Source organism: Semicossyphus pulcher, unplaced genomic scaffold, assembly GCF_022749685.1.
Source record: "Semicossyphus pulcher isolate SPU_LCO1_2020_fin unplaced genomic scaffold, fSemPul1.0.p SCAF_22, whole genome shotgun sequence".
In the NCBI taxonomy this organism is placed as follows: Eukaryota; Metazoa; Chordata; class Actinopteri; order Labriformes; family Labridae; genus Semicossyphus; species Semicossyphus pulcher.
Window position 1 is genome coordinate 9,968,465 of NW_027211696.1, and position 13,935 is coordinate 9,982,399.

Sequence of the window (13,935 nt, forward strand, 5' to 3'; positions counted from 1 at the left end):
CACCAACACACATGTATAGAGGCCCATAAGTGATGATTTATATTATATTATGTTATATTATACTTATTATACCTTTTAAGTTGTAGAAGTAGTTGAGTTATACAAGCAAAAAAGAATCTGTTGTTGTTACTTTTAACTTCTATTTGCCGTTTGTTTAACTGTTGTATAAAAGCAATATCACACTCGAGGTCGTGCTGTTGTACTGAATATCAGCACGGCTGTGATTATCTTATCTATAACCAAATCACAGCCGTGATGATATTCAGTACAGCATCACTCCCTCTCATGTAATATTGCTTAAATGGACTGGATATTATATTTGCTATTCATGTAAACTTTATTATTATTATATTATTATTATATGTGGTTTGACAGTAATGTAAGCAAGTAGCCGTTGAATGCCACAAGGAATTAACATGGCCGACATGTACAATGAATGTTCTTTCTGGAGACACTGAGCTAATATAGAACATGAAGATTTGATTTGATTCAAACTTAACATGGATGCAAACTATGAATTTTTCTAACTAAATATAGAATTAAGTAAAGCAAACTAGTATCAGGCTAAAAAGCAAGACAGAGGTATATGCACATTAGTATGTGGCCTTAATTATGAATGTGTGAAATGCATTTCCTGGGCTGGGAAATGAGGTGAGTGGGGGGCTTTTGTTGGGGGTGAGACTTGTTGAAAGTTAGGAGGTGGTTGTGCATCTTACTGGAATGCAGATGTGTGTTTGTGAGGTGTCATTAATCTTTTTTTCCTCCCCCGTCTTGTCTCCCATTTAAACCTCACCCCCTCCTCTCCATCCTCCATTATTTAAACCTCCCTTCCTCTTTTCTGCTATCCTCCTTTCTTCCATCACTCCCCCTCTGATCTTGTAGGTCACAGTGTTCGTCTACAGCGACCTGATGCTGGTGACAAGAGAAGACGAGCCTGGCAGGTGTAACGTCCTTCAGAGTCCGCTGTACCTCCGGCAGCTGAGGCTCCAGGATGGTACGTGTTCATTAACATGCCTCTCTCCAATATGTGTGAAATGCATGCTTTCCCAAACTTCAATGTAGAGAGTCTTAATCATGACAGAAACCTCCAGTTATAAGAGTAAATCCATGTTACTACATGAACAGATTTCCAAACCAAAACTGAAACAGTCAAACAAATCTTTAAACAATCTTATCAGTGTGTTTCATGACAAAGCATGTTTCAATTCAACACTGGATAAAAAAGGAAGTTTAACAATATAAAACACAAATTTAACAACTACGAATAAACACAAAGTATTCTGAGTATAGTCATATTTTAAGTTGAGCTTAACAGGATGTTTAGAGAAAGGCTGCCCAGCTTCCTGTTGCTTTGTCTTTTTATTTCACCTTCTTGTAAACAGCCACCTCCTCCAGCGTAGACGCAGAGAATGGTTTGGCTGTCAGGGCGGCGCAGAGCTCGGGGCGAGTCAAATAAATACGGCTGACTGTAAATATCTGTGTTTAGAGAGGTAGGCGGGGACTGGGACAAAGTTTGGAGTCATGCTTGGGAGAGCGCCAGGAGGGAGAGGGTGCACTTAGTCTGCTGAAAGTTGATAAGTGAGCGGGTATGAGACAGTAATAAGGGACTCCCCCTGCAGCTGATAGTCATAATGGATGTCAGATTTAAAGCAGAAGTGTTATATCATCTAAAATGCGTGGTGCATGAGTGTCCAAAGCTGAGTCAATAACATGGCTTAATTTTGGGGTTATAGTGTCGGGATTATGGGATTGATTTAGCAGGATAACAGGTATTAGAAGGACATAGTTAAGAGGAGATTGCCGGCTCAGTCCTGCAGAATAACGGCTGCATAATGTTTAGAGTCAGTGGGAGTATCGAGGGAGGCAAGTGTGGCTCTCAGCTCAATGTTTGGAGGGCCAGTTCGCCGATTTCCAACCTCAGTCCTATCATGCTATTATGGGGAGCTAATGCCATTACGGTAGAAAATAAAGTGAAATATCGCTCTGTGTCTTTGGAGGCGCTATCCGCTTCTCCAATGGGCCCTGGAAAACCTCCGTCAGACTACGTAAAACTCGCCATCTGGCCTCTGCCAGCGATCTTGCTAAACTACGCTTCCTCACTCTAGCATGCCCGCCTCCGATGTCATGTCTCGATCAAAATCGTGGGAGGGAGGGGCGCAATGCATGACGCACACATAACAAAAGACATCAACAAATATATAGGAGAGCACATAATATACATGAAATAAAATGTCATAAAAACTAGGGATGCACGATATTATCGGCACGTTATCGGTATCGGCCGATATTGGCTTAAAAATGAACTATCGGATATCGTCCAACACGCCGATATTCGCCGATATAATTAACCAATAAAATACTGGGCTGCTGCATACTTGATTAAATGCCCGACCTCGGCGCAATGTCCCCGGCGCAAAGAAGACCTGCGCGGCGCAGCGTGATGACGTCACGTGTGTCTACCTGCAGCATGAGAGAGTTAGAAGCCAAAATGTCCGTGGTGTGTAAGTTTTTCAAAGTGTCCGAAATAGATAGAAAAACTGCTGTTTGCAATGACTGCTCAGCTTCGGTGATGCGAGGAGGAGCCAAGGCAAAGTCTTTCAACACTACAAACTTGATTAACCATCTCAAGACCCGTCACCCCGACCGTTGTAACAAATGTGATAAGAGTATCACCATTATACTGTACGCTAATTCCAATACAGAAGAGAGTTGATGATCTTTGCAATTAGGTGTGCGGGAAAAAAATATTGGTATCGGTATCGGTATCGGTTATCGGCTAACTGAGTTGTAAAATATCGGCATATCGGATATCGGCAAAAAATCCAATATCGTGCATCCCTAATAAAAACATTATGTGGTAACTTGTGAAGGATAAGTTAAATATAGTGCAGACTGTCTCTTACCTGAAGATAGAAGTTCATATACAGACCACAGGGGGTGCAGTGGGTCTGCTATGATCTTCTAAGCTAATTTCAAGGTGTACTTGTCTGTTGTGTTAACAAGACTGCACATTGGACTTTTCACATTAAAACTTGTAAGCTTCCTTAAGAAATAGAGCCGCTGTCGAGCTTTTGCAAATCTTTCATTGGTGTTATCATTCCATGTCAATTTGTTGTCAGTGATAGTGCCCAGGCATGTATACTCCTGTACAAATTCAGTCGGATGAGGGCTTGGCCTGACCCTCCATGGATAAAGCCTCCTGAAGGTGTCAGTGTAGCCTCACATAGCCACTTAGCTTCCCTCCATGTCTTGTTTATTTCAGCTACCATTACTGAAATGCAAGAAGTTGGACATTAGTGCTGCAGGTCAAGCTGTCAAATCATTCTGTGTCAAAGAAAGAGTCTTGTTTTTTAATTAAATCAGGGGATTATAATGAGATTTTGCCTTTAAAATCAGCAGAAATGTTTGTGCATCGGGTTATTAATGCAGATTTACACACAAAAACATTCAGCGTGCAGCTACGGCTAACATCGGGGGAATACTTGTGCTCAGGAAACATCCAATGAACAAATTAGAACTGATACAGTCATCTCTCATCTCCTCTGGGCCACTTCTGACCTCCACCCTTCACCCAAACATTAGGGAGATCACCAGGGTGGGGATTCAGTAGAGTTTGTGTGTCTCATGAGCGTGTGTTTCATTTCAGGACACACACACACACACACACACAGAGAGACGCACATCTCCACCCTGCTGCCTGTCATTGTTATTTCGCTTCGGTAGCGTCACTCAGGAAAGAGGCGCCGGGGGATTGTGTTTGTTTCAGCAAGGGTGTGTTTGAGCAGTGCGTGTGTGTGTGTGAGTGTAATGACACGGTACAAGTTCAATACAGGGGCTTTCCTGTGTTCCTGTCACCCCGATACTAAAGTGAGGAGCGTGGGAAACATCCAGAGTGGTAATTAACATGTGTCAATCAAAACGATATCATCAGTTAAATCGGTTGTTAAAGCTGTAAAATTTTGAACTAAGTTTGGTAGAAATCAATCATTTATCCAAGGTTCAGGTACTTTTTCACTGGGATAGGAAGTGACCTTTGACATACACTTACAAACTTTTCACAACAAATAAATGTCCTTTATTTTAAAGTATGGAAAGTGTCGTTGTCTCTGCAGCCACAGAATAAACACCTGTATTTAATTTAAACTGAAAACATGGACACTATAAAATATGAGCGTTATCAGGTTTTCACATCACTTCTTCAAAAAGCTGCTCACACAGTTCTCCGCTGTAAGATATCCAACAGTGACCTCTGCTGTTGGTTTCAATAAGAAGCACTTTTATTTTGAAAAACTTGCCTTTGACCCTCCTGCACCCGATCCATCCTCAAGGTGGCGCCGGTCTCTTTTCTTTATCACACTGTTGAACTGCAGCAGTTTGCAGACCGCATGGAGAAACACAGCAGCAGGAACCAGTTAAAGACCTTTGGACTTCCTCTGCAGACAGTATTCTACTGGGAGTGTGATAAACACATTGCAGTGCTACTACCGCCGTCCAAGTCAACTAACTGTTTTAGCACAAACCTCCTTCTTTAGGTTTGGACAATACTTGGTTAGATTTAGGAAAAGGTCGTGGACGGGTTCAAACGTTAAGCCAGTGTTTGCATTTGCATTTACACGGGGAACATATACAATAAAGCTTCAATTAATAGCCCAGGCTTTTAATTACTCTAATCTATAAAATCACCCTGCCTTTATTTGGGACGGGCGTCTAAACGAGACGGGCCTTTAATCATTTTTGTACAAAACTCTTAAACTTTAAAAATGTTGATTCAAACCAGGAAGAATGTTTACCTTTATACAAAATAAGGCTTTGGACTAACTTATCAGCAAATGCAAATCACTAATTTGATCCTGCTCTGCGTGACAGCACGTCTAACCCTACGAGATACCTATCTAAATAATGACTCAGGAGTGCTACGCAGACGTGCATGTCTGTAAAGCTGTCTCAGCATATCAGCATATGTTTTGTTTGTTGTTTAATGCAAACAGTATACCTTAAAAATGTTGCTCAGTCATCGTGGTGTAAATTTCTTTAACCTTCACAGGGACTGTTTTCTCCATGCTGCCACAGGGACCAGTAAATGTGACGTGTGGCGTTTGAGCAAAGGGGAAAAAAACGGTGCTTTTCATGCACACAGGCTTCTAATTTGTCAAACGTGCAGCCACACGCGGCGAGTTAAAGGGACTTGGCATTCATTTGTGATCGGCGTTTATTTGAAGTATTACGGTAGAAGTCTCCTAAATCAAAGTCCTGCGTTTGACCTGTTGGCTTTTGTAGCCAATCAGAGCACAGCAGGGCGGGCCCACATCTTCCAGACATTTACCATCTGAATGCTCTTTCCTGTTATTCACCTTTAAGAGTGGCACGCTCACATGTTAATCATCAAGGGCCCTGAGAACGAGCAGCTTTTTACTGTGAGTGATGGGGTTGTACACAAAGACCTTCTAACAAAGGTTTCACTGTTGCTTATTCACTTATGAAATTTTTAATCCAGCACCTTGTGCTCACTATTGCACAGAAAAACGTGAGTTACATGGACTTAGACAGGTATTTATATAGGTAGTTTGATAGATAGTACAGTTAGATAGACAGTCTTCAATTCAAGTGTAAGACAGGAAGACGGATGGGGAAGAGGAGGTGTGCAGGTCAGAATTGATGACCCCTGTCTGTCTGGAACATATTCAATCATTGTGAATCTCACCCGGGGCAGAAGGATTGACTGCCAGTCAGAATAACACAGTAAACACCTCCACAACATATACAGACTGTGTGGGTGTACGTTGGAGTGTTTGAGAGTGTGTGTGTGTGTGTGGGGGGTCACTCGATTAAAACACATTTATCTTGACTGCAGACCCACAGGCCTGTCTCAGAGAGCCATGCTGCAGTGCATTATGGGTGGATCTCTGCGTGGCCGACAGAAAGTAAAAGCCTTCCATCAATTAAAGTGTTTTGCGGAAATCAAAGCTGCTGTTTTATGTCCAAAAAAGAAGGAAGGAAGGAAGTGAGAATGAAACATTGATTTAAATGAACCTCTCTCTTATTGTGTTTTACAGATTACGCTGAAGAGCTGAGATTCTACCTTATTCACATGACCGAGGTAAGGACTGCGTGTGTTTGTGTGTGTAAGAGAAGAGGGTCTAATGCGAGCAGCCTACTTTGTCTGTGAGCCGCAGGGGCCATAGACTCTGGTGGAAATCACATTACAAGGAAGACGCAGGGATTAGCAGAAAGCTCTAATGAAAATGTCTTTTCTCTGTGTTTCTTCCTCTGGCCTGTCTCTGTCACACAAACATGCATTTGATTTTCTGTATGTATCTCACAGCAAAGATTTGTTTTTACCAACGGCGACCTTTTTGAAACACCAAGCCACCAAAATCTGGTGTTTTAAGTATTCATAATCCACAGTGTAAATACGGCTGTGGAAGTTGCTACATATTTATACTTACATATTTCTCCAAGGGATTGTCATATTCAATTTAAAGCAATATATTCAAGTATGATGCATCTGTTTACATTGTGATTTGGTCTTCGGACCACTCAAAGCGCTTTCACACTCACATTCGTACTGATGGCAAAGGCCGAAGTGCCAATCTCCAATCAGGATCCGGCCCAACCCCAATCTCCACCCTACTGGACTTCAATGACATCAGGCGTGCAGGGTTCGAGAACTACATAAAAATCAGGGACTGGGACACACATCATGACATCACACGTTGCCTGGAAACAGGATGCGCCAATTATATAAGTAAATATACAATTATATAAGTAAAGTTATATAAGTAAACTATCAAAAGTCAGAAAGGCGTTATTTTTAATGCATTTCGAATAATAACAGAAAATCAAACATTTTTGAAAATGTGCTATAAATAACCACAAAAGTTATGAACTACATCTGCAGATAAAGCAATCCTACTTTTTTTGTTGTTGTTCAAACTTTATTGAATACGACTTCAATATACGAACATTTGTGTGCATTTAGTGTGGGCCTGGACAGTCGCGTTTGTATGCGTCAGCAAGTTGGCTATGAACTCTGGGTAACCACCAAAGGAATGTCTGCAGATATGTGGACACACAGGAAGTCCGTAATTTGTTGAAAAGTCCGTATCAGAGCCCTTACGCACTTGATGATTTGATAGTAGCACTAAGCACACACACACACTTCCCGGGAGCGCGCCTCAAAGTCCGAGTCCTTGAGTGTGGAGATTGGGATTTGGCCTCTATAGACTTTCATCGGAGCAGTTTGAGGTTCAGCGCACAAAGGACGCTACATGTGACTGTAGCAGTCAGGAATCAAACCCCAAACCTTTTGATTGAGAGACTCTACCGCTACGCCACAGCTGCTGTAACAACTCCCAGGCTGTCATTTAATGATGAATGGGAAAGACGTTTAATATTTCACAGCTTTGTTCACCGGTTTAAGTGGCACTGCAAAGTCACTGTTCCAGCAGTAGAAGAAATAGAGCCACGATAGGATTGTAGTCGTCCAGCTCTTCATGATTTGCTTTAAAATATCTCTTATTCATTGTCGTAGTTTTTACAATGTTAAATTTCAGACAAAAACAAACCGAGCATGAAGGCGAGCTGCTGGGAAGCCGGCAGAAACAAGGGCGATGTGATAGCGATCTGACAGACACTGGATGGGACAGACGTGATGGGATGTGATGGTTTCAGAGCCTGTTTGGCTGTTTCCCAGCCTTGAAATGTTCTTCACTCCTGACAGCTCTGCAGCCGTTAATGAGCATGTTTGCAGGTTGTTGTGGCTGGTTGTTCTCTCCCCATCTCTTCGGCTGCCCCTCCCTTTTCCTCTGCTGCTGTACGAGCCCGTTTGATTGCTTTATTTTTTTTTATTTGGAAGTGTGCAGAGAGGGAACGAAGCTGCAGGTGTTAGTACGATTAAATGTTGCCATATAGGACGTATATCACCACTTGTACTCGCGCTTTCTTGCATCTCCTCACACCTCACTCCCTCTTCTTCCTCATCCTGCACATCTCTGAGGCTGTTGTTTGCATCCATCTGTAACAGCTGTCAAACTCTCTGGAGCCGACTCACTGATCTTTACTCAAATTAACATGATAATATGTAAATGTCTCATTAAAACACTCTGTGTCTCGAGACCTGAACACCAACACTTTTCCCCGGATATATCCTGCTAAGCAGAGGCCTGGTTTCGACCTTTGTCTGACTACATGATGATCTTACCGGGTGGTTTGATCAATTTTAGATATCAAAGTATTTAACGTCTGGCCATTCAGTGGGATCATCCATCCATCCATTTTCTTTTGCTTATCCGGGTCGTGGTGGCAGCAAGGTGACCCAGAAGCCCCTCTCTCCTGCAACGTCTCCAGCTCCTCCTGGAGGATTCTGAGGCGTTACCAGGCCAGATGGGATAGATAATCTCTCCAGCGAGGTCTGGGTTTGGCCTGAGGTCTCCTCCCAGTCGGACGTGCCTGGAAAACCTCGAGGCGCCCAGGAGGCATCCTAATCAGATGCCCGAACCACCTCAACTGGCTCCTTTTGATGCGAAGGAGTAGCGGCCCTCGGGATGTCCGAGCTCCTTACCCTATTTCTAAGGCTAAACCCAGACACCCTACAGAGGAAACTTTGGCCGCTTGTATCCGCGATCTTATTCTTTTGGTCACTACCCAAAGCTTGTGACCATAGGCGAGGGTTGGAACGTTGATCGACTGGTATATATCGAAAGCTTTTGCCTTAAGGCTCAGCTCCCTCTTCACGACGACAGTCCGGTACAACGCCCGCATGACTGCTAATGCTACACCAACCCGTCTGTCCAGTGGGATCCATCCATCAATTTTATCCATCCATTGTTTATTCTGTTCAGGGTTGCGGGGGGCTGGAGCCAATCCCAGCTGTCATTGGGTGAGAGGCGGGGTACACCCTGGACTGATTGCCAGTCAATCACAGGGCTGACACATATACCCCTTTCCCGCTTATAGACCCGATTATAGATGCTGATTGTCTCTGTTCCCATTGCCAGTAGAGTATACTCCTTTCGGTCTCTTTTCTGCTGCGTCACCGTCTGACGTCACAAACGCGCCCGAAACAGGTTTAGTAATCAGTGAAGATGTTACAGTGGTTAGGTCTTTATTGTATCTATTAGTCATTCAGTCTGTTTATCAAACTCGGTGCTGGGAAATTTGGAACGATGTTCGAGCGCTGCTCGGACGGAGACGGGCGGAATTCGTAGCTGTCAAGTCCGTAGTCCACTTTTAGACTCAGAATCCTGATACATCTATTACAAATGTTAAGAGGTTTTCAACAGGAGCATGCAGACCTTCAGGTTTTGATTAACATTATTTAAGCTGATACCGATCCTCTAGAATATGCCAGGATCCAAGATCAGCCTTGATACCGATTCTAAGCATCCGCTGAGGACTTTCCGATTGTTGGATGAGACAAACTTTGGTCTAAAGCCTCCTTCATTCTTCACAATAAAAGCTCCGACCGTGAACTGCACGGTTTCAACTCTCCAACTACAAATGCAAACCTTCTGAATTCATGAAACTCGGCTCAAACAAACATTTGCCCTGAACAAATCAAGCGAGACGATCTTTTCCTTTTGATCTCTTGCACACCATTTTAGGAAACTTCCTGGAGCTTTTCGACCCCCCTTACTTAAACTGAGGTTTGATTGTCTCAACTGTTTTTAAAACATTCGCTCTAACCCCACAGCTTAAGGGCCTGTTTTCCATCCAGCATCTCTTGACTCGTCTGCAATTAGTTGCAGCTGCAAACCTCTTGTCATATGGATAATCTTTTCACTAGAGCAACTATTTAAACCCCGCAGCCCCTCCTGTCGCAGACACACACGCACATGTAACGTCACACTGGTTTTTTGCTTTGAAATGTGCTGCATAACCTCATTAGCCGCTTATGAATCTTTTAGGGGGACTATTTTTTTTCAGAAATTCCAGACAGAATGAGCCGGGGCCTGATATCTGTCCCACAGGCTGGAAAAAAGGAAGAGAAACGTCTTCAAAATTATTCAGTCTATCCAATTAGGCAACGTATATAAATAGCAACTCTTACGTAAGAGAGAATGGGGGAGAAAGGGAGAGAGTTTGGGTGAGTTAAAGGCAGATTTTGGATCCTATACAACACACTTTACTGTCAAATGTGAACAAATACGCCGGGTCGCACTCGTAGCAGTAGGGACCACTGACAGTTTGACACCTAAGTCTTCAAAAGACCTCCTGGCTGACGCCGCATCGCACGGATGATCCCTAAAAAAATACCAAACCGGCGCCGTATAGACGACAGAAAAACACACAGAAACCGCAAAGAGATTTTGCGTGTGTGTGCTTGTTTACAGTAAAGATTTACTCGGCTCGTTCTCCTCTCCCCCGGCGGACTCATTCCTCCATCCGTCCTGTCAGATGCCCACACACACACACACACACACACACACACACATACAGAAAATGTGCAGTCATCTATTATAATTGATACACCTGTCAGCAGTTCATTTCATACCTCAGGGAGGGAGCAGTGCCCACAATGAAACACAGCATGCTCTTACTTTACCTCTCATTTCTCACCGGTACTGTTAGAAACACTGAAAATAATGTACTTTTACATGTATTCTTTTCAAAGCTCATTATTTGATGCTATAAAGTATAAAAATATGCTGATAAACCATCAAATAATCAATGAAGGAGCTCATTTTTCATCGCTTCTGTCTGTTATCCTGCTACAGCTAAAGTCAGCATCTACTCAGCTAGTCCTGCGCTAATTCATCTTTTAAGTGACGAGTCTTTTTTTAAAGTGGTTGACCTTCTGGTACTGATGGTAGGACACACTACAGAAAGAGGAAGAGATATCAAAAGAAGCAGGTACAGAACGTCTGAAGTCTTGAACAGCGAGACTATTGAGCTGCGGTGATCAGAGAAGATGAGGACACGTTTGAAGTGATTGAAGGACCTTCACTCTCTCTTTCTCTCTGCTGCTTCTATGTGTGTGTGTGTGTGTTTGATTGTGTTTACCCGATCGGAGATGTGTGTTACGTGATGGACTCTAATTGAATTGCTCTTTCTGGCCCCGTCTGTGCAAAGGTCACCGACATGAACACACACAAACAGAGAGAAGAGAGACAGATATAGTACACCAGCTGATTGCTAACTGCATGTTTGTAGTTAAACATCGCACGGAGACTTTTACCACTCATATAATTCTTAAAGTATTTAAGAGGTGATTATTTTATTTACTCCAAACAAGTTTATATAATAGACTGTATAAAAAGATGCTCAACATGACAGCTCCCTAAAAGGGAAGCCAAAACATCTCTATCGCCCCCTGCTGACTGGCTGCAGTATAGCTCATAAGGCCCGCCTCCTCCATGGGACATGGGTCAAACTATGAAATCACTACGTTCTCTGTCATTCTAGCTTCTTTTTATCGTGCTGATTAATGTCCAAGTGTCGATTTTAATTAGCTACCGTATTTTCGTTTTCATGTAAAAAGTGGGCTATATATCCTACATACTGGTGCGACCAATATACCAGTATGAAATGCAGAGAGAGGTATGTTATTGTGTTACAGTATTTTACCCAGACGACGGCGCTATAATCTACTTAAAGCTTCGTCACCGACATGCGCTGTCATGATCGCCAGTGCAGCCGCCACCTCACAACAATCGATGTTACTGTAGGCTGAGCTCAACTACCACACCAGTAGCTATGGCAACAAGAGATGATAGGCTGTAATTTGTGTGTGTTTTGAATGTGTTTCAAATGAAAGTAAATTGAAATAATAACATTTTGAAATAACTTCAAACATGTTTTTATTAATAAATAGTTAATAAAAAAGTTAAATACCCCTAAAAACAGACTCGCATATTCCGGTGCGACTTATATTACAGATTTTATGGTATTTGATGCAATAAAAAGTGTTGACAAATCTGGCTCCTGCAGCCGATCTGTTCCGGATAAGCAGAGTAGGGGCGGAACGGCGAGAGGAGACGTAACGAACATGAACACTACTGTCACGAACCCGACTCAAAGTCAGTGGCAAAGAAGGGAATCACACATGAATACTCTTTAAACAATATTCATTTATTGTCAAGAACGACCAAACAGAAAACACAAACAACCAAACCTGCTGGTGGAGGCCTGGGAGGATGCTCCATTCGCAGCCCGCGTAGACCGTAAAAGCCGAACTGAAATGAGACGGTCTGGTCTACCCTTGCGTCACCAAACACCGCTCCTGTCGCCTAGCAACAGGTAGCTAGCGGGCTAATTAGCTAGCATTACTAACGTCGCGGGAGTTAACCTATTATTTTAAAGGTAAGGGGAAACAGAGGAGGCATTTGTCAGCCACATCCGAAGGAGCCGCCGAATTGGGACAACCTTCGATGGGCTTCTGTGATGCAGTCGGCCTTCAAATACGGCCTTCGAAGGCTGCAGCCCCTGGATTGGGACAGAGCCCTGATGTCCTTCCCGACTCTGCCCGTTGGCAAGCAAACCAGTAGGAGGCAGAGAGGGCAGGACGTCACGCTACAGTCAGTGAAGCTTTCATATCCGTGAACGTCTGCATCAGACCAACACAAGAAGCTGTTCTGCTGTTAAATACGGCAACGTGCGGGAGGTAGAGACGCGTCGTCCATCTTTGTATACAGTCATCGGTTAATATTTGGACCATGCTTATGCAAACATCTGAAGGATTATATAATCTAGGACCTTAAAAGTAAACAATACACTTTATTATATGAATACTTCTATGAATAAATTAGGTGAGGAGTTGCCGACACACACATTTAATAAAGCATGCGCGGAGATAACAGGTGCAATAACTGAAACTTAATTTATTTACAATAAACTCCGGTTTAATTTTCCCAGCACAAAAAAACATAACCGGGATTTAATCTGATTTATTTCTAACACACAAACACTCCTTATTTAAAGACGGCCTATCAGGAGGAGCAACACGTCACACACACACACAGAATCATCACGTGACCATCAGGTAAGTTTCAACCTCCTTAATTATAAAACAAAGTTAAAAGATGCATCCCAATCAATCTTAGTGTTAATAATAGTTCAAAATAAGATATGTAACTCCCTTTCTAGATTCAAATACTTTCAATCTGGGTGCAACAAGTGGTGGTTTGCCAAGCATGAATAAAGAACGGCTGCAAAACCTACTAGATAAAAACATTAACAACTGCAGGAAGAAAACAGAAGTCCATGGAGAGCAGAATTGGCAAACTGATTCACGAGGGAGCACACACACTGACATATGTGGCTCCTACATATCAGCGCATACAGCTTCTCCCAGCTGATTCACTCCTCACGCAACAGACCTCTCTGCTGCATCCATGTCGGTTTATTATGGATTTTCTTCATTCCTCTCTGTTTATTTTGAAGGACACATCCATCCTTGAAATTCTCGTTATGCACAGGGAATTTTGTTGAGACACTTGAGCAGAATAGCCCCTTTAAATACCACCATTGTTGTGAGCAGCCACAATGTCAATCTTCTCCTCCATCACACACCGTCACGGTCCGCTCTCCTCCTGTTTTTGTCTCCTCCTGCCCTTCTCCTCCATCACTGGAGGTCATCTTATTTTAGCGCTAGCTCAAAACAGAACTGATCTAACCCAGATTTAAGCAAATGTGTGTGTGTGTGTGTGTGTGTGTGTGTAGGGTGAGATGGAGGAGGGGGTGCTGGAGGAATTGTGTCTCAGGAAAGTCAAGTGTGTTGTGTGTAAGTGTGTCAGTGACGCAGGAGGAGAGGAAGCGAGAGAGCTTTTTGTAGGTAAACGACAAACACAAGCAGTGAGGAGAGACGCTGTGTGAGATTATTGATCAGCCGAGTGCAGCAGGGTCATCGCAGAGTCATCATGGGAAACTTGTCGGACCGGGTCGGGCCTAAGAAACGCTTCATGAGGGAGGCGAGCTCCCTTCAGCGGCACCTGCTAT

General features: G+C 43.2%; 1 protein-coding gene across 4 annotated transcripts in view; it reads left to right on the plus strand.

Annotated features, from left to right (window-relative positions):
• rgs3a (regulator of G protein signaling 3a) overlaps window positions 1-13,935 on the plus strand; it is a 145,432-nt gene that overhangs the window by 47,225 nt on the left and 84,272 nt on the right. For all 4 annotated transcript variants that reach the window (XM_069672920.1, XM_069672919.1, XM_069672918.1 and 1 more), the window contains 2 exons: window positions 883-994; window positions 6,054-6,097. In XM_069672920.1, the coding sequence (XP_069529021.1) occupies window positions 883-994; window positions 6,054-6,097 (156 nt within the window). The remainder of the gene's footprint in view (window positions 1-882; window positions 995-6,053; window positions 6,098-13,935) is intronic.